Source organism: Poecile atricapillus, chromosome 35, assembly GCF_030490865.1.
Source record: "Poecile atricapillus isolate bPoeAtr1 chromosome 35, bPoeAtr1.hap1, whole genome shotgun sequence".
Classification (NCBI taxonomy): Eukaryota; Metazoa; Chordata; class Aves; order Passeriformes; family Paridae; genus Poecile; species Poecile atricapillus.
Window position 1 is genome coordinate 1876540 of NC_081283.1, and position 24540 is coordinate 1901079.

The 24540-nt window shown below is 63.8% G+C and overlaps 1 protein-coding gene across 3 annotated transcripts in view; it reads right to left on the reverse strand.

Moving 5' to 3' along the window:
- Positions 1–4120: 4120 nt before the first annotated feature.
- Positions 4121–24540, reverse strand: part of LRP1 (LDL receptor related protein 1) — a 90823-nt gene continuing 70403 nt past the window's right edge. For 2 of the 3 annotated variants that reach the window (XM_058860999.1, XM_058860998.1), the window contains exons 55-89: positions 24326–24513; positions 23651–23834; positions 23384–23469; positions 23005–23124; positions 22276–22463; positions 21662–21867; positions 21294–21482; positions 20983–21131; positions 19612–19705; positions 19235–19351; positions 19025–19144; positions 18455–18577; positions 17507–17632; positions 16271–16387; positions 14410–14516; positions 14136–14268; positions 12944–13063; positions 12301–12423; positions 11920–12063; positions 11708–11842; positions 11411–11530; positions 10604–10875; positions 10339–10517; positions 10017–10123; positions 9699–9815; positions 9440–9616; positions 8933–9073; positions 8616–8789; positions 8365–8526; positions 7561–7735; positions 7139–7243; positions 6907–6971; positions 6680–6767; positions 6452–6596; positions 4121–5126 (exon numbers count right to left, since the gene is read on the reverse strand). In XM_058860999.1, coding sequence (XP_058716982.1) covers positions 4989–5126; positions 6452–6596; positions 6680–6767; positions 6907–6971; positions 7139–7243; positions 7561–7735; positions 8365–8526; positions 8616–8789; positions 8933–9073; positions 9440–9616; positions 9699–9815; positions 10017–10123; positions 10339–10517; positions 10604–10875; positions 11411–11530; positions 11708–11842; positions 11920–12063; positions 12301–12423; positions 12944–13063; positions 14136–14268; positions 14410–14516; positions 16271–16387; positions 17507–17632; positions 18455–18577; positions 19025–19144; positions 19235–19351; positions 19612–19705; positions 20983–21131; positions 21294–21482; positions 21662–21867; positions 22276–22463; positions 23005–23124; positions 23384–23469; positions 23651–23834; positions 24326–24513 — 4934 coding nt within the window. In that variant the 3' untranslated portion in view covers positions 4121–4988. Of the gene's footprint in view, positions 5127–6451; positions 6597–6679; positions 6768–6906; positions 6972–7138; positions 7244–7560; positions 7736–8364; positions 8527–8615; positions 8790–8932; positions 9074–9439; positions 9617–9698; positions 9816–10016; positions 10124–10338; positions 10518–10603; positions 10876–11410; positions 11531–11707; positions 11843–11919; positions 12064–12300; positions 12424–12943; positions 13064–14135; positions 14269–14409; positions 14517–16270; positions 16388–17506; positions 17633–18454; positions 18578–19024; positions 19145–19234; positions 19352–19611; positions 19706–20982; positions 21132–21293; positions 21483–21661; positions 21868–22275; positions 22464–23004; positions 23125–23383; positions 23470–23650; positions 23835–24325; positions 24514–24540 lie in introns of those variants that run through there. The other variant, XR_009280200.1, reaches the window with a different exon arrangement.

Sequence of the window (24540 nt, forward strand, 5' to 3'; positions counted from 1 at the left end):
CGGGGTGCCCCCGATCCTGCTCCCCATCTCCCCCCGCATCTCGGGGTGCCCCCGATCCTGCTCCCCATCTCCCCCCGCATCTCGGGGTGCCCCCGGTTCTTCCCCCCGCTCCTCCTTCAGCATCCCGGGGTGTCCCCGATCCTGCCCCCGCCTTCTCCATCACCCCGAGGTGTCCCTGGTCCTACCCCCCCACAGCTTCCCTCCCACCCCGGGGTGTCCCCAGCTGTGCCCCCCCCTTCTCCATCACCTCGGGGTGCCTCTGGTCCCGCCCCACTTCTTCCCCAGCAGCGAGGGTTCTCCTGGTCTTGCCCCCCCGTTTCCTGGAGACCCCCGGAGCCCGGGATATCCCGGTCCTGCCCCTCTCTCCCGGAGACCCGGCATCCCCCCGACCCGGTCCTGGCCCCCGATCCTCCGGCATCCCGGGGTGCCCCCCTCCTGCTCCATCTTCCCGCTCCCCCGGATGCTCCCGGACTTGTCCCCCTCTCCCTCGGCCCCCCGGGACGCTCCCGGTCCTGCAACCCCCCCGTCCCATCTCCCGGAGACCCCAGACCCGGTGGAGGCACAGGGGGGACACCGACAGTGCTGCCCTTCCAGGGGTCCCCCACCCTGGACCCCCAAAACTTCAGCAGGAAGGGACGGGGGAAACCCTACGGAGCGTCCCTGGGGGGGACCCCATACCCTGCCCCACCCGAGGGGTCCTCTTGTCCTGCGACCCCCCCCCCCGCGTCAGGCTGGACACGCCACCTGCGTCACCTGCACGGACACGTGTGTGCACATGGACACGCGTGTGCTCAGCCCCCGGCGCGGTGCCGGGCCCCTCTCCCACCCCCCGAGGGGTTCTCACCCCCCCCGAGGGGTTTTCACCACCCTTCACAGCCCCCTCCACACCCCATCCATTTATCATTATTCCTATTATTGCTGTTATTACTGTGATTATCCCGGGAAGCTGCCGGCGGGGGATTTGGAATCGGCGGGGCTGGGGACATTCGGGGGGGTCCTGGGGGCACTCGGGGGGCCTGGGGGCACTCGGGGGTGGCGGGGGCACGCGGGGAGGGCACTGCAGAACCGCGCGGACATGCGGAGACGGAATGATAAAAGGTAACGGAGAAATGGGAAAAGGGAAGGGAGAGGAATGAGGAAGACGAATCCGGGGAAGAGAGAGGAGAGAGCAGAGCCACGAGGAGCGGGGAGTCCAGAGGGGCTGGCATCGAGGGGGTCCCAACCAGCCCCAGGCCAGCCCCATGGGGGCCCTGGGCACGCGGCCGCTTCTGCCCGGGGCTCAGAGGAGCCTCCCCCACTTCAGGGAGAATCCTTCCAACCCCTTCGCCCTTGCTGCTGCTGCTGCCCCGCTGCGAGACCCACTGGCAAGCCCAGAGCCCCCCGCTCCTCCCTGGCCCCCAAATTCCCGCACTGCAGGAGCCTCCGTACCCCTCTTCCCTCCCACCGGGGTCCCCCAGCGCTGCTCCCCCCGGTGCCACGTTCACCCTGCAGAGGGTTGGAAGCCCGGAGGGGCTGCGGGGGCACCCAGACCCCTCGGGACCCCCTCCCACATGGCCAAGAAAACTCCCGGAGTGGGTCCCGGTGTCCCTGATGGTCTCAGGGGAGCAGACGCACACCGGGGTCTGAGAGGGGTTGGGGGGCTCTGTAAGACCCCCCCCCTCCCCACCTTAGCAGCCCACGGGGCTGAGATAGGAGGGGCAGAAGCAGGCGGGGGGAGGGTGGGGATGAATGGGGAAGAGGGTGAAAAATAGAAAATATTGAAGGAAAAAGATAAAAAGGGTTTGGTGCGGGGGGAGAGGGGAAAGGGAGGAAAAACCTCGGGAGGAGATTTAAGGACCGATAAGTGAACAAAGAGCCGGTATTGAAATAGATCTGAGGCCGCCGGCACCCGGCGCGGGGCTGGGGGGGCTCAAAGGCAGCGGCTGCGGGGGGCCGGGGGCTGCGCCGAGCCCGGTGCTGATGGAGGAGGGGGCGAGGGGCGACCCGCTCTGCTGAGCCACCGGCCGGGGGGCACCGGGACCTGCCGTGGCCCTGGGGGTCCCTCAGAGCCACCGGGCACGTGGCGAGGCTGTGGCCGATGCCACGAGGGCTCGACGCTCCGAGGGCTCGATGCCACGAGTGAGCCCGGCCTGAGCCCCCCGCCCCCGCAGCACGAACCCCCCCGGAGCGGCCGCGAGTCCCTCGCGGGGTCCTGTCCCCCGGTCTGGTCCTTTCCCCCGGTCCGGTGCTGCCCCCGCTCCGGTCCTGCCCCCCGCTCCGGTCCTGCCCCCTGGTCCGGTCCTGCTCCCCGGTCCTGCCCCCGGTCCTGCCCCCGGTCCTGCTCCCCGGTCCTGCCCCAGCTCCGGTCCTGCCCCCGCTCCGGTCCTGCACCCTGGTCCGGTCCTGCCCCCGGTCCTGCCCCCCGGTCCGGTCCTGCCCCCTGGTCCGGTCCTGCCCCCGCTCCGGTCCTGCCCCCCGGTCCGGTCCTGCCCCCCGGTCCTGCCCCCCGGTCCTGCCCCCGTTCCTGCCCCCGGTCCTGCGGCTGCCCTGGGTGTAGGGGGGGTCCCAGCTGAGCCCCCCCGGTGCAGCAGCGGCGCTGTCCTGGGCACCCCCTGTGGCCGTGGCCCCACGGTCGGGGGGACATGGGAGGACACGGAGTGGGGGGCACAGGGCAGGGACACGGGGGGACATGAGAGGGACACACGGGAGGGAAAAAGGGAAGAGAGGGGGACATGGGGGATACTCAGGGGACATGGGAGACAATGGGGGGACATGGGGGACACAGTGGGGGGACATGGGGGTTACTAAGGGCGGGTTTATGGGGGGATCCATGGGGCCGTACAGGGGGACACATGGGGGGACAATGGAGGGAGTAGAGAAGGGGCTCAGGAGGGGATACACAGGAGCCTCACGGGGGGAGACGCGCGTGGGGGTTCGGGGGGATACACGGGAGGATTGGGGGGGACACGGGACGGGACACGGGGGGGTCACACGGGAGGGTCACACAGGGGGGGGGTCACACATGGGGGTCACAGAGGGGGGGGTCACACAGGGGGGTCACACATGGGGGTCACACAGGGGGGTCACACAGGGGGGTCACACATAGGGGTCACACATGGGGGTCACACAGGGGGGTCACACATGGGGGTCACACATGGGGGTCACACAGGGGGGTCACACATAGGGGTCACACGGGCGGGTCACACATGGGGGTCACACGGGGGGGTCACACATGGGGGTCACACAGGGGGGTCACACATGGGGGTCACAAAGGGGGGGTCACACGGGGGGGTGACACGGGGGGGTGACACGGGGGGGTCACACAGGGGGACACGGGGATGCGCTCCCTGCCCCCCCGCTCAGTTCTCGATGGCCGTGTCGCCACCTGGTGGCCGCTCCTGGGACTGCGCGCGCAGCCGGTGCCGGTCCCGGTTCCCGGTTCCCCGTTCCCGGTTCCCCGTTCCCGGTTTCCTGTTCCCCATTCCCAGCTCCCCGTTCCCGGTTCCTTGTTCCCGGTTCCCGGTTCCCCGTTCCCGGTTCCCCGTTCCCCATTCCCCGTTCCCGGTTCCTCATTCCCGGTTTCCTGTTCCCGGTTCCCGTTCCCCGTTCCCCGTTCCCAATTCCCCGTTCCCGGTTCCCCATTCCCGGTTTCCTGTTCCCGGTTCCCCGTTCCCGGCCGTCGATGCCGGTACTCGGTGCTCGGGGGTCCCTGTGCCCCCCTCACCCCAGCAGTGCCCCCCCAGCACCGCTCGATGGAACAAGAGGTCCTGGTGGGATTCTCCTGCCTTACAGCAGCCACGTGTGGTCCCCTCCCCATCACCCCCTCCCCATCACCCCCCGAGCCCCCTCCTCTCCACACCCCCTGAACCCCCGACCCCCCTTCTCACTCCCCAGGGCCAGGACTGGCACCTCTGGGCTCTGAGGGCATCGGGGCCACGACCCCCGGTGCCCCCCCAAGGACCCCAAAACTGCCCCCCCACACTCCCCCCAACCCCCCCAACCAGCAGCCTGTGCTTCAGTTTTTAAAAATTTTATTTATAACAATATCTGTTTTGTTTAGTTGTAAAGTAATCCAGCAAAAATTATTAAAACATTTCCCCCCAATAAAAGGATGGGGTCCCCCCCCGCCCCCCCACATGCGTTTATTTATTTCTACTATAAAAGCTAGGTCATTTCCAGGTTTTTTTTGTGTTTGGGGTTGGGTTTTTTTTGTGTTTTTTTTTCTTTTTCCTGTTAAAAAATGTGCATGTTGGAGAGCGGGCAAGGGGCAGGTGAGGCAGGGGGGGCTGAGGGGCTGGGGACCCCCCCGTACCGCAGTGGGGCTGGGGGCTTCATCCTGGCCCCTGTAACAGTCGGGCAGGGAATGGGGGGAAGGGAGGAGGGGAGAGGGAGGGGAAAATGGGAGGGAAGGCAGGGAGGGAGGGAGGGAGGGAGAGGGAGAATGGGGGGGGGGAAAGAGGGGAGGGAGGGGAATGGGGAGCTGGGGGGGACTGGAGGGGCCAAGCTGCAGGAGAAGGGGGAAGCCGGGGAGCAGCAGATTTAGGCGGGGGGAAGGAAAGGGGGTCCCTGGGGAGGGGAGCTGCTGCAGCTGGGGAGGGTTGGGAGCATGTGGGACCCCGCTCTGCCTCCCCCCGACCTGTGCCCCCCGCAGCAGTGACCCCACGGCTCCCCCCAGCCCCAGCCCCGATGTTCTCCCCGGGACCACCTCACACCGGCCGGTCCTGGGGGCAGGAGATGGGGAGAAGGGAGGAGAGGGGCAGGGAGAGAAAGGGAAGGGACAGGGGAGGTGGGGGGGCCCAATGTAAAGAGATTTAAAATAAACCAAAGCCGGGTCTGGCAATGAAGACGCCGAGGCCTGGGACCGGGGAATATACAGGTAATAATACTGCTCACATAGAAAAGTAATAATCCTTCATTTGTACATTTATACAGCGGCTCGTGGCACCCCCCCGGCCCCTGCGGCGGGGGCTGTGCCGGGCCCGGGCACCGCAGCCCCTCTCCCCACGCCCCTATGCCAGGGGATCTGCCAGGTCATCGTCCCCCCGCGCCAGCAGCTCCCGCTTCTCGTCCGTGCTGGCCAGGGAGTTGCGGCTGTTGTGGGCGCCCATGTACAGCGTGGCATAAACCGGGTTGGTGAAGTTGGTGGGCTGCAGAGAGGGGGGAGCAGGTGGGAGGGGGCACGGGCATCGCCCCTGCCCAGAACTGCCGTCCCCAGGGGTGGTCCCCACCCTGGGGTGACGCGGTGAGAGCCCCCACCAGCTGTGACCATGGGGACACGGGACAGCCCCACTGCCCTGCCTGCAGCCCCAAAGCTTTTGTGACCCCTCAGAGCCCCCCAGCCCCAAAACCTTTGTGACCCCTCAGAGCCCCCCAGCCCCAAAGCCTCTGTGACCCCTCAGAACCCCCCAGCCCCAAAACCTTTGTGACCCTTTGGAGCCCCCCAGCCCCAAAACCTTTGTGACCCCTCAGAGCCCCCCAGCCCCAAAGCTTTTGTCACCCCTCAGAGCCCCCCAGTCCCAAAACCTTTGTCACCCCTTAGAGACCCCCAGCCCCAAAACCTTTGTGACCCCTTAGAGCCCCCCAGCTCCAAAGCTTTTGTCACCCCTCGACCCCCCAGCCCCAAAGCCTTTGTCACCCTTCAGAGCCCCCCAGCCCCAAAACCTTTGTGACCCCTCAGAGCCCCCCAGCTCCAAAGTCTTTGTCACCCCTTAGAGCCCCCCAACCCCAAAGCCTTTGTCACTCCTCAACCCCCCAGCCCCAAAGCTTTTGTCACCCCTTAGAGCCCCCCAGCCCCAAAGCCTTTGTGACCCCTCAGAGCCCCCCAGCCCCAAAGCCTTTGTGACCCCTCAGAGCCCCCCAGCCCCAAAGCCTTTGTGACCCCTCAGAGCCCCCCAGCTCCAAAGCTTTTGTCACCCCTCGACCCCCCAGCCCCAAAACCTTTGTCACCCTTCAGAGCCCCCCAGCCTTAAAGACTTTGCAATCCTGACACCTCCAAGCCCTGAAGCCTTTGCAGCTCCTTGGAATATCCCCCTTTCTCCCACCCCAAAGTCTTTGTGAGCCTTTGGAGCCTCCCTTGGAGCATCCCCAGCTCCAAAGCCTTTGTGATCCCTCAGAGCCCCTCATCCCCAAAACCTTTGAGACCACTCAGAGCACCTCCAGCCCCAAAGCCTTTGTGAACCTTCAGAGTTTCACCCCTCTGTCACCCCTCGGTGTTCCCCCAGTCCCAAAATGTTTGCAAACCTTTGGAGCCCACACAGCCCCAAAGGCTTTGTGATCCCTCAAAGCCTTTGAAACCTCTCAGAGCTCCCAGCCCTGAAGCCTTTGAGACCCTCAGAGCCCCATCAGCACCAGAGCCTATTCAGCCCCTCAGAGCCTCCCCAGAAGAGCTGCACAGGGAGCCCTGACAGCCTCAGCAAATCCCCCCTGCACCTCCCACTTTGGGCAGGACCCTGCAGAGCCCACAGCCCCTCACCTTGTCAGGGTCCAGGGCAAAGTCGGCATCCAGCAGCTCCCCCACGTCGTCATCGGGCTCCCCCTCGTACATTTTGTAGGTTGGGTTCCCGATCTCCACGTTCATGGCTCCGTTCGTCATCCGCTGGTGCTGGAAGCCCTTGGCTCTGAGGAGGGGGAGGCAGAGATTCAGTGACACCCCCTGGCTGTCCCCACACAGCTCCCCTCCCCTCCATCCCACCGGACTCACCCTTTAATTCTCCACTTGTACCAGACAAAAGCCACCACGGTGAGGAGGATGAGGAGCAGCAGGATGGGGATGACGATGGAGGCTGTTCCTGCGGGAGGAAGGCACAGGAACAGTCAGGGGCAGCCTGGGCTGGCTGAATGGAGTTCAGGAGTCTCACAGGGACAGCCCTGGATCACCAGCAACCCCCCAGGGTGGAAGGGGGGGGTCACAGGCTGCCCCCCACTTACGGCTGCTCTGCTGCTCGCCCACGATGAAATCCTCGCAGCGCGTGCCCGTCATCCCCGAGGGACACCTGGGAGCGCAGGGAGAGCACCGGGATTAGCGGGGCAGGGCCATGCAGGGAGGGAGGGAGAGCTGCGGGGTCAGGGTGGGGTGGGGCACACAGATTGAGGTGTGTCAGTGATGTCTCGGGGGGCACACAGCCCTCCTGTCCCCCCCAGCCCCCTCCTCCTCTCTTACAGGCACTCGGGCAGCTGTGTCTTGTCGCTGATGGAGCAGGTCCCGCCGTGCAGGCAGTAATTGTCACAGGTCAGGCAGCTCGGTGCTATCTTCCCATCAGGGCAGCTGTGGGGCACAGAGGATCAGCCCCATGGGCACCCCCGAGTGCCCTGTGCCCCCCCAGCTGTTCTATGCTCCCCCCAGCCCCTCAGGACTCGGCTCTTGGCTCATCCCACCCGCACAGCTCATGGCTGGGACACCAGGATGGGCTCTGGGGAGACACTGAGACACCTCCACCTCCTCCCAGGACCAGCAGGTCCCCTGGATTTATCTGCCCTGAATTACCGACCCAGCTGTGGCCGATCCTGCCACAGGGGGACAGGTTTTCCCTGGGCTCCCACCACCCCTTTTCCTCCCTCCAGCTCGACATTCCCAGCACCTACATGCAGGAGACCTCCCCGCTCTGCTTGTTGATGCTGCACTTGCCCTCCTGGCACCGGGAGCACTTGTTCTCCTGGCACTGGGCACCCTCGAATTGAGGGGGGCAGCGGCACTGCTTGGCACCGCTGGCTGTCATCTGGCACACGCCATCGTTCTCACAATAGTCAAAGCACTGCCCTGTGGGGGACAAGGGAGTCAGGGTCTGACCTCAGCTGCCCCTCCAGATGCCCCACCCAGCATCCCACCAAAGAGGGGGACCTGGAAATCCAATCCCACGGGTGCTGTTTGCAGGGATTCCCCCAAAAGAGGGAGACATGGGGAGCACAACCCCTCATCCTGTCCCCAGGGATTCCCACACAGCATCCCCCAAAAGAGGCTTGGGAGCCCAACCCTCTGGCACTGTCCCCAGAGGTCTCCCCCAAGGCATCTCCAGGTGAGGGACACCCACCTTTCTGACACCCTGTTGCTGTCCCCAGACATCCTGAGGTGACACCCACCCTCCCACCACCCCCGTTGCTGTCCCCAGACATCCTGAGGTGACACCCACCCTCCCACCACCCCCGTTGCTGTCCCCAGACATCCTGAGGTGACACCCACCCTCCCAACACCCCCGCTGCTGTCCCCAGACACCCCCAGGTGAGGGACCGCCACCCTCCCACCACCCCCGCTGCTGTCCCCAGACATCCTGAGGTGACACCCATCCTCCCAATGCCCCCACTACTGTCCCCAGACACCCTGAGGTGACACCCACCCTCCCACCACCCCCGCTGCTGTCCCCACCCCGTGGCGCGGCGGGTGGCACTCACGGTACTGGCAGCGGTCGCCGATGAAGGTGGGCAGGCAGCGGCAGCTGGGCTGGTTGCCCTGGTTGACGGTGCAGCTGCCGTTGTGCTGGCAGTAGTCCGTGCACACCTGCTGGTTGCACCGGGGCCCGGTGAAGCCGGTGGGGCAGCGGCAGGTCGGCATTCCTAAGGAGAAATCAATCCTGTTAGCTCCGTGCTCACCCGTCCGTCCGTCTGTCCGTCCATCCGTCCGTCACTGACCCCCCCCAGCTCACCTGAGGGGGAGGCGGCGCAGGTGCCCCCGTTCTGGCAGTAGTCCCAGCACTGGTCGATCTGGCACTTGTCGCCGTTGTAGCGCGGCTGGCAGCGGCACTTGGCCTGCTTGCGGGCGTTGAGGAAGCAGCTGCCGCCGTTCAGGCACACCAGGTCGCACGTGTCGGTGGTGGGCACTGCGAGGGAGGCGTGGAGGGGATGGAAGTGAGCGGGACTGCGCTGGCAGTGCCCAACCTCCCTCCTCATCCTCATCCTCATCCTCATCCTCATCCTCATCCTCATCCTCATCCTCATCCTCTCCTCCTCCGGTGTCACCTACCCACGGGAGACACGGTGGGCGAGGGAATGACCACGCAGGTGCCGTTGTCCAGGCGTTTGCCGTTGGGGCAGGTGCACACGGGGCCGCTGGGGCTGAGCAGGCAGAGCCACTCGCATTTCTTGCGGTCACAGGGGTTGGTCACTGCGGGAGGGGAGGGCACAGGCGGTGAGGACAGCAGGGAGGGGACAGCGGGGTGGTGACAGCACGGTGACCCCCAGCCCTTCTTACTCCACAGCACCTCTAGGACATTCCTCTCCACAGCCCTGTGCTGTCCCTCCCGTGCCCTGAGGTCACCAGTGCAGTTGGACTCCCCCAGCCCACCTCAGCAACCCCCTGCTCTGCCCACCCAGACACCCCCACTCCAGGCAGGGAGTTGGGGCTCTGAGCCCCCAATTCCCAAGCTCTGCCAATGCCCCCCTCACCCTCTGGCACCTCACGTCAGGTATCGGTCCCTGGCACCTCCCCACCACCCCAGGAGCAGGGTGGGGGTCCCGGGCCCCCACACACCCTCTGGCTGCTTGTACTGGTGGTAGAGCACGACGTCGGTGGCGTGGTTGAGGCCGGACGTCAGGTTGGTGACCGGCTTCTGCCCGAACTTGTGGATCTTGAAGATGCGGTTGTTGATGTAGGTGACGCCGTAGATGTAGTCCTCAAAGATGTCGATGCTGAACGGGTGGCTCAGCCCTGGGGAAGCCAGAAGGGGACATGTGGAGGCAGGGATTTGGGGTGGGTCCGAGGTCAGGGACCCCCACGGGGTACCCCTTACCCTTCTTGTTGTCGATGGCCACGACGGGGTCGGTGCCGTTGAGCCGGATGCTGCCGATGACGGAGAGCTTGGCGTCGGCCCAGTACAGCCTCTCGTTGTGGTAATCCACGGCCAGGCCTGAGGGGACACAGCCTCCAGTGAGCCCCCAGTCCACCCCAAGCCCCTCCTGACCAACTGACCCACAGAGCAGCCCCCCACCACCCCATGACCCTTCTGCCGTGGGGCTCCGAGCCCACAGAACAACCCTCCCCAACACAAATGGTTGAACACGTCCCCATCATGGCTTTTGTCCCCTCTCCTGTCACCCGTCTCTGTCACCTGTTGGCCACTGGATGTTGTCCTGCACCAGGGTCTCCCGCAGTGTCCCATCCATGGCAGCCGTCTCGATCTTGGGGTGATTGCCCCAGTCTGACCAGTACATCGTTCTGTGAGGACACAGGCAGATCATTCCTGGGGAACAGCCCAGTGACCAGGGAGGAGAAACCCACCCCGTCCCCACCCCGTCCCCACGGCATCCCAGAGTCAGCAGCTAACTCTGGGGCAACTCAAGAGTGACACTGGGACACGTGAGTGGGCTTGTGGTGAGGGGAGTGTGCTGAGGGCTGCCCAAAGGGATGGGACGAAGGCTCAAGTCCCTCACCCCCGCAGTGGATCAACCACGATGGCGTGGGGCTCGTCGATCATCCCCGAAATCAGCGTCTTGCGGTTCTCGCCCTTCATCTGCGCCACCTCGATGACGTCCCGCCCCGAGTCCGTCCAGTAGATGTTCCCGGCCACCCAATCGATGGCGATTCCCCGCGGCATCTTCAGCCCTGAGATCTGTGTGGGGCAGAGTGGGGACAGGTGAGGGGGGAGGAAACCATCAGCCCGTGCCCGTCGCTCCCACCCCGGCAGAACTCGCTCACGTTCAGGTGGGTGACGCCGCCGTCGATCTGGCGCCGGTTGCGGTTGGAGGCGGTGGAGGCGGAGGAGGAGGCGGGCAGCTCCCGGTACGAGATCCGGCCCGTGTGCCAGTTGGTCCAGTAGATCTTGTTGCCCTTGACGTAGATGTCCATGGCGTCGATGCGCACGTTCTCATCGCCCTGGAAGGCTGGCTCGTAGGCTGAGTTGGGGTTGAAGGGGTACATGCTCCTGATCTTGTTGTCGTCAGCGATGTAGAGGATCTGGTGCTCGGAGCCTGCAGAGGACGAGGAGGAGGAGGAGAGGTTGGCATGAGCTGGACTCAGAACAGGGGCTCAGCCAGGAGTGGGGACACAGGTGGGAACAGGGGCTCAGCTGGGAACAGGGGCTCAGCCAGGAGTGGGGACACAGCCGGGAACGGGGGCTCAGCCAGGAGTGGGGACACAGCTGGGAACGGGGGTTCAGCCAGGAGTGGGGACACAGCCGGGAACGGGGGCTCAGCCAGGAGTGGGGACACAGCCGGGAACGGGGGCTCAGCCGGGAATGGGGGCTCAGCCAGGAACGGGGGCTCAGCCAGGAGTGGGGACACAGCCGGGAACGGGGGCTCAGCCCAGCTCCCTGGTGGGACAGGGACAGGGTCACTGGGAGCTCGTCATCCCCTTGGGGCACACTCTGCCAGGGATGGGCAGATCAATGGCAGAGCTACAGGGGGTTAGAGGGAAGATCAAAGGATTCCCATGGGAGCTCTGGGATGCACGGGGGGGTCCTGGGTACACGCACAAAACCTGTGTGGGTCCCTGTTCCCTCCTGACCTTCCGCCTTGCACATGTTGTCCGTCTTCATGAAGTTCTTGCTGCAGCTGCAGACGTGGGAGCCCTTGGTGTTGTTGCAGAGCTGGGAGCAGGTCCCGAAGCGCAGGCACTCGTTGATGTCTGGGCAGAGGGAGATGGGATCAGGGGGAGACCTGGAGGGTGCCCCCACAGACCCCAACTCTGCCCCAAGGACACCATTCCTGCCATCCCAGCCCCACCCCAGCTGTGAAATCCCATCTCACTGTGCCAAGCCCAACAGCCCAATCCTGAGCCCTCTCCAGCAGCAGCGGGAAGTACCTTGGCAAAAATTCTTGTCCGGAACCTTCTGGAAGCCTCTGCGGCAGGTGCAGTATGAGGCTGACCGGGACTGGACGCACTGGGCCTCATCCCCACACATGGTGGTGTTGGTCATGCAGTCGTATGACTTGTGCTCTGCGGTGGGACGCGCCGTCACACGGGTGTCACAGCGAGTCCCCCGGCCCCCGCCGCGCCCCCGGCTCCCCACCCACCGTGGGAGCAGGATTCCTCATCGGAGCCGTCTCCGCAGTCATCGAAGAAGTTGCAGCGGAGGTTGGCGCTGATGCACTTCTTGTTCCCACACAGGAACTCGTTCTTGTCCTGGCTGCAGCTCTTGGGCTTGGCTGTGGGTGACTCTGCGGGTGAGGGGCAGCAGCTGTGACCCCCCATATCCCGGGCACCCATCCCCATGGGAGCCTCTGGGAGCAGGCAGGGACTTGGAACCCTGCGTCCACACCCCGATTTTGGGAGGGAAGGCTGGGCAAAGCCAACCCCAACACCTGGGCTGAACCCTGGGCTCTGGGAGGACCATCCCGAGGGCCACACGCAGGCTGGGCAGGCTCGGGGCTGTGCCCACGGGCAGCCCCACTCACCGCAGTCCTTCTCATCCGTGTTATCTCCACAGTTGTCAATGCCGTCGCACTGTCGACCGATCCACAGACATACCCGGTCGTTCTTGCAGCGGAACGGTCTGTTGGGGGGACACTGGAATTTCACTGCACCAGCAAACAGAAACAAACGGTGACGGTGAAAGGAGACGCCGGAGCCAGGCTGTCACACATGTCACGAGCTGCTGCTCGGCCTCTGCCCGCTCTCCGGGGAGGGCTGTCCCACGCGGGCGAGCGGGCTCCGGAGGCTGAAGCAAAGAGACTGAAGCAAAGACAATCGCCCGGCTGCTGTGAGCCCTCTCCTCACCCAGCCCCGGCCCCCCCAGCCCCCTCCCCACTGCCAGCCCCTCTGAAACTCCTTTCCCTCAATCGGAGCCACCTCCAGCTCCTTGGCCCCACTGGCCACCCCTGGGAGGAGATGCTGGAGGTCCCCCCAGACCCTCCAGTCCCCCCAGACCCTCCGGTCCCCCCCAGACCCTCCGGTCCCCCCCAGACCCTCCAGTCCCCCCCAGACCCTCCGGTCCCCCCCAGACCCTCCGGTCCCCGCAGTGGTGCCCGAGCTCCAGGACTGCCCTCCCATCCTGGGGTGTGGGAGGGCTCGGGGCAGGGGCACCGCAGTGTCACTCACAGCACTCCTCGGGATTCTCGTCCGAGTTGTCCCCACAATCGTCCTCCCCATCGCACTTCCAGGCCAGGGGCTTGCACAGGGTGTTGTTGCACTGGAACTCGTCCAGGGGACACGTGCGAACTGTGACAGTGCAAGAGGGGACACGTCAGCTCAGCTCGTGCTGCTCTGCTGCCAAAAACCCTGGCCTGGGGCTGCCAGTCCAATTTCCAGCACGGACAGGGGGTCCCCAGGGCTGGGGGCTTTCCAGGGCTCGGATACACATCCCGTGTGTGCTCCAGCATGGGGAGAGAGGGGTGGACACACACACAGGGGAGTGCTGCCACCCGCAGAGGGGACACAGGTGACACGAGGGCAGGGACGGGGGGGGGGGGACACAACCAGCCCTGGGGGACACACAGAGCTGTGCCATTACCCCTGGGGACACGGGTGACACGAGGGCAGGGACAGGGGGACACAACCAGCCCCAGGGGACACACAGAGCTGTGCCATTACCCCTGGGGACACCGGTGACACGAGGGCAGGGACAGGGGGACACAACCAGCCCCGGGTGGCACACAGAGCTGTGCCATTACCCCTGGGGACACAGGTGACATGAGGGCAGGGACGGGGTGACACAACCAGCCCCAGGGGACACACAGAGCTGTGCCATTACCCCCAGGGACACAGGTGACACGAGGGCAGGGACAGGGTGACACAACCAGCCCCGGGTGGCACACAGAGCTGTGCCATTACCCCTGGGGACACACAGAGCTGTGCCATTACCCCTGGGGACACAGGTGACACGAGGGCATGGAGAGGGGGACACAACCAGCCCCGGGGGACACACAGAGCTGTGCCATTACCCCTGGGGACACAGGTGACACAAGGGCAGGAAGGGGGTGACACAACCAGCCCTGGGACACACACAGAGCTGTGCCATTACCCCAGGGGACACACAGAGCTGTGCCATTACCCCTGGGGACACAGGTGACATGAGGGCAGGGACAGGGGGACACAACCAGCCCCAGGGGACACAGGTGACACGAGGGCACGGAGAGGGTGACACAGCCAGCCCCAGGGGACACACAGAGCTGTGCCATTATCCCCGGGGACACAGGTGACATGAGGGCAGGGAGGGGGTGACACAACCAGCCCCAGGGGACACACAGAGCTGTGCCATTACCCCTGGGGACACACAGAGCTGTGCCATTACCCCCGGTGCCACAGTTCTCCTCGTCGCTGCCGTCCATGCAGTCGGCGTCGGCGTCGCAGCGCCAGCGCATGGGGATGCAGTGCCCGTTCTTGCACTTGAACTGGTCCAGCTCGCAGCGGGGGGTGCAGTCTTTCTGCAGGGGACAGGAGAGGGACACGGTCAGCAGGGACAGGGTGGCCACAGCAGGTCCCTGTCCTATCTCCACAGGCAGGCTCTGAGCCTCAGGACACGGGCAGGGCCAGAGGAGGGGCTGTGTCCCTCGCCGGTGCCGTACCTCATCGGAGCCGTCGGCGCAGTCGTGGTCCCCGTCACATTTCCACCTGCCCGCGATGCAGCGGCCGTTGGCACACGAGAACTCGCTCTCGGAGCAGGGCCGGGGTGCTGGGGACAGAGAACACCCGGTGTGCCCTGAGCGTGGGGACAAGGGGTGGGGACAGGGGGTGGCCCTGGCACAGGTGAGCACACGGCCGGTGGCACTGGGGACAGGGGGTGCAGGCAGAGCGCTGGGAGCTGCTGGAGGGGCACAGCTGGTACCACCTCCCAGCCCCTTCCCACCCCACTCCAGGGCTCCCAGCTCCCTGTGGGGGTTTTGGGGGGCACTGGCTGTCCCCCAGGGCGCTCGCTCTCCACAGGGCAGCACCAGCCCCACTGCTGCCCACCCTGGTGCCCCCCAGGCAGGAGGAACTGCAGCGGTGCCCGGGCAGAGCCTCATCCCTGTCCCCTCTCACAGGGAGTGGGGACAGAACCCGCTCACAGCTCACTGGCACAGCCAGTGCCAAATCCAGGAGGATGGCACGTGGCACAGCCACGTCCTTCTTGGGAAGGGTCCCAAGAGAAGGCTCTTGGGACCCTTCCCCTCCCCACAGCCCCAGGGTTTTGGGGCACAGGGACCCTCTGGTCACGGCACAGGACTGTGGAGGAACGGGGGAATGGGGGGGTCCAGGTGGAGCAGGGAGAGCCAAGGTGGGGATGGGTTTTGGAGATAAGTCCAAGCCATGCAGGGGTCCTGCAGAGCAGCAGGGTCGGACCCTCCCCGGCTGTGGCTCCGTGGAGGGAGATGCTGGTGCTGATGATCAGTAAATCCACCTGGATTGCCCAGTCCCGACCCCTCTGCCCTCACCTAGAAATTATTGTCTTCATTGATTTTTAGAGAGACTGTACATGGAATTAAAAGATTTTGGCAGGAACCTACCTCTGAGCGCCCCATAACGACAGTGTGAAAATGGAGAAAAACATAAGATGAAGTGAAATGGCACAAACTCAAAAACACGACGGGAAATCAACAGAAAAGAAAACAAAAGCTGCACCCTGAAGAGCTGTAGGATGACAGAGGGACCCAGTGGGCACTGTGGGGTAGGAGAGGGTCTGGCAGCAGACCCTGGTGCCATCCCATGGGCAGTCTGGAACCTTCTGGGTGCTGTGGGGTGGGAGAGGGTCTGGCAGCAGACCCTGGTGCCATCCCATGAGCATTCTGGAACCTTCTGAGTGCTGTGGGGTGGGAGAGGGTCTGGCAGCAGACCCTGGTGCCATCCCACAGGCAACCTGAACCCCTCAGGAGGGACAGAGCTGAAGTGGAGCCCTGGGAATGGTCTTGTGCATGGGGACACTCGTGTTCCTTGGCTGCTCAGAGGGGAAGGTGCTGGAACACGAGCAGGAGCTCACAAAAGGGGCAGCACTGAACTGTGCCCCAGCTCTGGGATCAGCCTCCTCCCTACGCACTGGCCCAGGCCTGAGGTTGTGACCTGGGTCCCTCCTGACAGCTCTGTGTGTCCCCACTGCCATCCCAGGTGCCACTGGCAGGCAGGGGGTGACACAGGGGGTGATGCTTGGTGGCAGAGCAGGATGGGGTCCCCTCGGGTGACTCTGGCCACGCTGGGCCCCCCATGCTGCTGCGAGGAGTGTGCTGGGGTCACCTCCTCCCTGTCCCCCATCACCCTTGGGGTGTCCCCCTGGCACAGCCTCCCCTCTGCAGGGCCAGGCTCTGTGTCCTCTGTCCTGGCCAGGGGACACCGTGGCTCTCCCGGCCACCAGCCTGACACTCCCTGGCAGCAGAAGAGGGGCTGGGGGGACCCAAACCTGTCCCCCTCTCCACTGCTCCACCCTGGGGACAGCAAAGGCTGGGGGGTGGCACGTACTGCAGCTCTCCTCGTCAGAGTTGTCGCCGCAGTCGTTGTCGTAGTCGCACTGCCAGCGGCCCGGCACACAGCGGTTGTTCTTGCAGCGGAACTGGTACGGCTCACACGTGCGCTCGTCTGGGAGGGACAGCAGGGGACAGGACAGGGATCAGCACTGCCCCAAATCAGGGGAGGGACAGGACAGGGATCAGCACTGCCCCAAATCAGGGGAGGGACAGCAGGGGACAGGACAGGGATCAGCACTGCCCCAAATCAGGGGAGGGACAGCAGGGGACAGGACAGGGATCAGCACTGCCCCAAATCAGGGGAGGGACAGCAGGGGACAGGACAGGGCTCAGCACTGCCCCAAATCAGGGCATGGATGGGACAGGGACAGGGACAGGGACAGAGATCAGCACTGCCCCAAATCAGGGGAGGGACAGGGACAGGGACAGGGATCAGCACTGCCCCAAATCAGGGGAGGGATGGGACAGGGACAGGGACAGGGACAGAGCTCAGCACTGCCCCAAATCAGGGCATGGATGGGACAGGACAGGGCTCAGCACTGCCCCAAACGGGGACATGGGTGGGACAGGACAGGGGGCAGCACTGCCCCAAATCAGGGGAGGGACAGGGACAGGTGTCAGCACCGCCTCACACAAGGGGACAGGATGGGGACAGGGACAAGGACAGGGGTCAGCACTGCCCCAAAGGAGGGGAAATATGGCACAGGGACAGGTGTGAGCACTCTGCTGCATGAGGGGAGGGACAGGACAGAGACAGTGACAGGGGCCAGTGCTGCCCTGCGCAACAGTAAATATGGGATAGGGATGGGATCAGCTCCAAATGAGGGCAGGAATGGGACAAGGACAGAGGTGAGCACTGCCCTGTATGAGAGGATGAGACAGGGACAGGTGTCAGCACTGCCCTGAGCATGGGGAAGGGACAGCACAGGGACAGGGACAGGGACAGAGACAGGAACAGGGACAGGTGTCAGCACTGCCCTGAGCATGGGGAGGGGACAGCACAGGGACAGGGACAGAGGTCAGCACTGCTCCACACGATGGAAAGGAGGGGACCAGGACAGGGGTTAGCACTGCCCTGCACCTCTGAGCCAGCCCTGCCCACACCACTTGGAAAAGGAGCAGCTGCAACTCCTGGGGCTCCCCAGAGGAGACAGACAGTGCCAGGCCAGCGTGTCCCTCGGGGAACAGGGACACAAGATGACACCAGCTTGTCCCCACAGCCCCTGCTCACCGCATTCCTCCTTGGGCTCATCGGATCCATCCCCACAGTCGTCCTCCCCGTCACACTTCCAGCGTGCCGGGATGCACCGGCCCGAGTCCTTGCACCGGAACTCGTCCACACCACAGGTCATTTGGGCTGGAGGGGACAAAGTGACACAGGCACAGGGATCAGCACTGGTCAGGCACGTGGTGCTCTCTGCAGGGCTGATGAACAGCCTGGAGCTGGGTGAGATCCCCCTCCCTTCCAAGCAGCTCTCCAGGGAGAAGTCAGGGGAGGAGGATCCCAGCAGGACAGATCCAGACAGAGCCACCAACACCATCACCCACTGCCCACAGGGACTGAGCAGGGACCGAGGTGGAACTGAGCAGGAACTGAGCAGGAACTGAGGGACTGAGCAGGAACTGAGCAGGGACTGAGCAGGAACTGAGGGACTGAGCAGGAACTGAGCAGGGACTGAGCAGGAACTGAGGGACTGAGGTAGAACGGAGCAGGAACTGAGGAACTGAGGTAGAACTGAGCAGGAACAGAGCAGGAACTGAGGAGCTGAGCAGGAACTGAGCAGGGACTGAGCAGAAACTGAGGGACTGAGGTAGAACGGAGCAGGAACTGAGCAGGGACTGAGCAGGAACTGAGGGACTGAGGTAGAACGGAGCAGGAACTGAGGAACTGAGGTAGAACTGAGCAAGAACTGAGCAGGAACTGAGGGACTGAGGTAGAACAGAGCAGGAACTGAGGAGCTGAGCAGGAACTGAGCAGGGACTGAGCAGAAACTGAGGGACTGAGGTAGAACGGAGCAGGAACTAAGGAGGAACTAAGCAGGAACTGAGCAGAAACTGAGCAGGGACTGAGCAGAGACAAAGCAGGGACCAAGAAGGGACTGAGCAGGGTCCTGCCACCCCCCCAGCACACAGAGGTTCCCAGTGTGGCCAGAGGCCCCTCCCCACACAGATCCCTTACTGCAGTTGGCAGGTTCATCGGAGCCGTCCACGCAGTCGTTGTCACGGTCACAGACCCAGACACGGGGGATGCAGCGCTTGGTGATGGCACACTGGAACTGGTTGGGGGCACAGGTCACCTCCGCTGCAGGGGCAAGAAGGGGTGTCAGGAAGGGCAGCAGGGCAGGCAGGGGCCAGCCACCCCTTTCCCCAAAAACCAGCCGTGGGGTTGAGAGGTGTGTGGATGCTCCAGGGATCACAAGGGGCTGGTGTGCTCGGTGGAGGGGACAGAGCACAGCCATAAAATGGTCCCAAAAGACTCCAAGCCATGGGGGGACAGGACAGAGGCCACCAGACCCCTCAGCTGGGCAACAGGCTCAGCCCAAATCCACCTCAAGGGATTTAAGGATTTCATTTCCTCTAGGAAACAGCAGCGTCTGTAGGGGCGATGGGGACAGAGGTTCTGCGGACACCAGGGACATGGAGAAAGCCCTGGGACAACCCAGGGAGCCAAACACCCCAAGACACGGACCTGAGCCCCTCAGTCTGGCCCACACTTGCTCCCACCTGACACCCTGAGCCCCCCACTCACGACAGTCCTTCTCGTCCTCGCCGTCCCCGCAGTTGTCCTGCCCGTTGCAGCGGAAGATGCCGGGGATGCAGCGGTTGGTGTTGGTGCACTTGAACTGGCTGGGCAGGCAGACGTGGATGTCTGGGGAAGAGGTGACACGGTCAGGGGGTGCCAGGCTGCAGCTCCACGCTGTGGGGGGCTGGGGGTCACGAGGGGACACAGGGAACCTACCACAGTTGGCCTCGTCAGAGTTGTCCTGGCAGTCGTTGTCGCCGTCGCAGATGAAGGCGGGGTTGGTGCAGATCCCTGTGGAGCACTGGAACTGCCCTGGCCTGCACTTGAACTCAGCTGTGGGGTGACACAGGGCCACAGGTTTGCTCTGAGGAACACTTCCAGGGCAAACCTCAACCTCAAACCCCCCCTCCATCCCTCTGGGGTCCTCTGCAGGGACCCAGCATCCAATTCTGGGCTTGCTTCAAGGGACAATCCCAATGTAGGGACACACAGATGTGTCCCACTGTTCCCTAAACCCCGTTATTGGACTGACCCCCCCCTCCACGGGGCTGTCCCAACATCCCAGGGGTGCTGTGTCACCCCCTGGCACTCACGGCAATCCTCCGGCTCGTCCGACCGGTCCCCGCAGTCGTCCTCGGTGTCGCATTTCCACCAGAAAGGGATGCACTTGTCGTTCTTGCAGACAAACTGGTGGAGAGAGGAGCTCGTGAGGTGGTTCAGGATGGGGAGAGGGGACCCCAAAAGATTTCATCCCCAGGGGGCACAGCCAAGGGCACTGAACCTGTGCCGTCCCCTCCAGGTATCCCCAAATCCTGACCTGGAGCAAAGCCTTAACCCCCACCCAGGCCCTGGGGCTTCAGGAGAGGGGTAGAAGAACATTCCAGAGCTGGAGGGTCTCTGGCTCCCCTGGATACCCCCAAACATGAAGTGCCACAGGAGGGAGGTGCTGCCTTCACCCACAGAAGACCTTGCTACATCCCAGCACCCTTGGAGAGACCACGGCCGGGGGGGACACAGGCACAGGAAAATTCCAGGCAGGCAGGGAGAGGCAGGGACAGGCAAGGACAGGCAGGAACAAGCAGGGACAGGCAGGGACAGGCAGGGACAGGCAGGGACAGGCAGGGATAGGCAGAGACAGGCAGGGACAGGCAGGGACAGGAAGGGACAGGCAGGGACAGGCAGGGACAGGAAGGGACAGGCAGGGACAGGAAGGGACAGACAGGAACAGGCAGGGACAGGCAGGGACAGGCAGGGACAGGCAGGGACAGGCAGGGACAGGCAGGGACAGGCAGGGATAGGCAGAGACAGGCAGGGACAGGGAGGGACAGGGAGGGACAGGCAGAGACAGACAGGAACAGGCAGGGACAGGCAGGGACAGGCAGGGATAGGCAGGGACAGGCAGGGACAGACAGGGACAGACAGGGACAGGCAGGGATAGGCAGGGACAGGTGGGAACAGGCAGGGACAGGCAGGGACAGGCAGGAACAGGCAGGAACAGGCAGGAACAGGCAGGGATAGGCAGGGACAAGCAGGGACAGGAAGGGACAGGCAGGGACAGACAGGAACAGGCAGGGACAGGCAGGGACAGGCAGGGATAGGCAGGGACAGGCAGGAACAGGCAGGGACAGGCAGAGACAGGCAGGGACAGGCAGGAACAGGCAGGGACAGGCAGGGACAGACAGGGACAGACAGGAACAGGCAGGGACAGGCAGGGACAGGCAGGGACAGGCAGGGACAGACAGGGACAGGCAGGGACAAGCAGGGACAGGCAGGGACAGGCAGGGACAGACAGGGACAGGCAGGAACAGGCAGGGACAGGCAGGAACAAGCAGGGACAGGCAGGGACAGGCAGGGACAGGCAGGAACAAGCAGGGACAGGCAGGGACAGGCAGGGACAGGCAGGGATAGGCAGGGACAGGTGGGAACAGGCAGGGACAAGCAGGGACAGGCAGGCAGGGGTTTACCTGGCTGGCTGTGCAGTTGGACACGCAGGTTTTGCCATCGCTGCCCAGGTAGAAGTTGGTGGGACAGGCACACTTGTGGCCCCCGCCCGGCGAGAGCAGGCACAGGTTGCTGCAGCCGCCATTGTTGGTCTTGCAGGGATGGTTGGGAACTGGGGAGAGCAGGGTGACAACGGCCAGTCAGACCAAACTGGGGACCCTCAGGGTGGCATGGGAGCAGCAGCAAGACCCTTGTCACCCTGCTCCTGCTCCCCCTGTCCAACCTGGCCGCCCCCCATGTCCCTTTCCCTGGCGGTTCCCCCAGCCGTGCTCACCGTCGGGCTGGCGGTAGGGGTGGTAGATGTGGATGTCCATGGGCCGGTGCAAGGTGCTGATCAGCAGCGTCTTGTTGGCTCCCGTCGTCTTGTGGGCCCGGTTGATGGACTTGGTCTCCCAGTCTGTCCAGTAGATGAAATCCTCGAAGAGGGTGAGCGCGAAGATGTGCGGGATGTCCTGGCTCAGCACTGCGAGGGGAGCGGGCGCTCAGCGAGGGGCTGTGCCGCGTTCCCCTCCCACGAGGAACCAGCCACTTCTCTGGGCACGGAGGAGCTGGGGACCGTCCCCAGCAGCCCTGGCTGCCACTCCAACCCCTGACCCAGAGCCCGGAGCCCCCCGAGGCACGCCGGGAGCCCGGCGCTCTCACCCGTGTGCCGGTTGGAGCCGTCCAGGCTGGCGAACTCGATGTAATCCTCGCGGGCGTCGGCCCAGTAGATCCGGCTGTTGATGTAGTCGAGGGTGAGGCCGTTGGGCCACGTGATCTTGGTGTCCACGATGACGCTGCGGTTGGTGCCGTCCATGCCGATCTTCCCGATCAGAGAGTGGTCCCCCCAGTCCGTCCAGTAGAGGTAGCTGGGGATGAAAAGAGAGCAGAGAGAAGATGAGTTGGAAACCACAGGAATTTCTCCCTGTGAGGATGCTGAGGCCCTGGCACAGCGTGCCCAGAGAAGCTGTGGCTGCCCTATCCCTGGAACTGTCCAAGGTTGGACAGGGCTTGGAACAACCTGGGGTGGTGGAAGGTGACTGCCCAGGGCAGTGGGGTGGAACAAAATGATCTTTAAGGTCCCTTCCATCCCAAACCACCCCGTGACTCTGTGATAAACCACGGCACATGGGCACAGGGTAGGAAAAATCATCCCGGTGTCCCAGAGGCCAAGAGGGAAAGCTTCATCCCATCTCCTGACCTCCAGGACTATGGCAAGATGACCACAGCCCCCTCCCCAGCACAGAGTGGAGGGTCCCTGTCCCCCAGGCTCTCACCCGTTCTGCACGTCCACCACGAGCGCGCGAGGCTCGCGCAGGCCCGAGTTGACCAGCACGGTGCGGTACGCGCCGTTGAGCTTCGACACCTCGATGGTGTCCCGACCCTTGTCACACCAGTACAGGTTTCCTCCCACCCAGTCCACAGCCAGCCCGTCGGGGTTGCTGAGCCCCGTGCGGTGAAGGACCTGCCGGGAGGAATGAGAGGTGACAGGGCTGAGCAGAGAGAACCAAACCCTGATTTGCCAGGGGTGACAGCATCCCCCTTCCCAGGCCAGATCTTCTTCCTCACTCCACTCTCAGGTTTAGGTGAGATATTGCAAGGAAATTCCTCTCTGCAAGGGTGGGCAGGCCCTGGCAAAGGGTGTCCAGAGCAGCTGTGGCTGCCCCATCCCTGGAAGTGTCCAAGGCCAGGCTGGATGGGGCTTGGAGCAAGCTGGGATAGTGGAAGGTGTCCCTGCCTATGGCAGGGCAGTGAAACAGGATGAACATTAAGATCCCTCCTGACCCAAATCATTCCACAACTCCATGACTCTTCTCCCAACCTTCCTTGCTCCAAGTTTCCGGGCAGCGTGGAGCCCACCCCTGCTTGTGGTGGGGCTGCAAAGCATCCCACAGCAACTGGGGCTGATTCCCAAAGCCCAGTGATGACCCCAGAGCAGGACAGCAGGTGGGTGAGGCTCAGCAGCCCAGCCCAGGTGTGCCCCAGGGGCTGCCCCACGTCCTCACCTGGACGTTGCTGCCGTTGATGTGCATGCGGCGGATCATGCTGCCCTGCGTGGTGACATCTGTCCAGTAGATCATCTGCTCCCGGTAGTCGAAATCCAGAGCCACGGCGTTGTTCAGCCCCTGGAGAGGAGGGAGGGAGAAGGGTTGCAGCAGCCTCAGCAGCTGGTGTGGGCTCTGGGAGGTTTTATAGAGCCCACAGCCTCCCTGCCTGCCCCTTGCTCAGTGACCTCCTGACATTTAGATGGATCTACCATTCCCCTGGGAAGCCAGGAACCCAAACTCCTCAGCTGGCAGCTCCCGTGTCCTTCAGGGCCAACTCCATCCCCAAATCCCAGCAAGATGAGGCTGGAGTCCCTCCTGCTCCCAGCTCACCCCGTACCTGCTTGAGCAGAGTGTAGTTGGAGCCGTCCAGGTTGAGCTTCCTCAGATAGTAGCGGTTGGCAAAGATGAGGAAAGGCTCTTCATCTGCACGGGGAAAGAGGGAAAAGTGGCAGGGGAGCACTGCTGGGATGTGGGCAGAACCCTGCAGACCTCCCAGCCCCACTCCTGAGCAGGGAGCAGCCACTTCACCCTCCAACCCCAGTGCCACGAGCATCCCACGGTCACCAGGAGCATCCTGGGCTCTGCACCCACAGCTGCCTCTCACCTGTGACAACCTTGCAGCTGGTGGGGTTGTCAGGTCTGAGCTTGTAGCCCTCAGTGCAGAGGCACTTGTAGCTGCCCAGGGTGTTGATGCACTTCTGGCTGCAGGGGTAGGTGGTGGAGCACTCATCGATGTCGATGCACGTCTTCCCGTCGTCCTTCAGCCGGAACCCGGGACGGCATCTGCACTGCAGGAGCAACCCGGAGCTGTCAGACACCTCCCAGGCCCGCACGCCGGGAGGTGGCAGGTGCTGGGAGGTGACAAGTGTCACCATGGGACACGTGGACTCAGCAAGGACAGCTGAGATGCACAAACAGTGCCTGAAGCACCAGTGTCACATCCCTGGCCCAGCTGGCACAGGACAGACACAACCCTCACGTCTGCGGAGGAGGAAGGAGAGGGAACAGCAGGAGCTGTGCCAGGGGAGGTTTAGGCTGGATATCAGGAAAAGGTTCTTCCCCCAGAGGGTGGCCAGGCACTGTTGGCTGGCACAGCCCCAAGGCTGCCAGAGCTCCTGGAGCATTTGGACAATGCTCTCAGGCACAGGGTGGGATTGCTGTGGTCTCCTGTGCAGGGACAGGAGCTGGACTTCAACAACCATGGGAAGTCCCTTCCAGCTCAGGGCATTCTGTAATTCTATGATCTCTGCAGCCAGGCCCCCACCCCGTGGCCTCCTACCTTGTACCCAATCTTGAGGTCCTCACATTCCTGGGAGCAGCCACTCAGTTTCTTGTTGAGGCACTCGTTGATGAAGCAGTTGAGCTCGTCAGAGCCGTCGGCGCAGTCGTTGTTGTTGTCGCAGAGCAGCGCCTCGGAGATGCAATTCCCATTCTTGCAGAGGAAGAAGGAGTCGTTGCATTTGTTTTCTGCAGAGAGGAGGTGGCAGTGGTCAA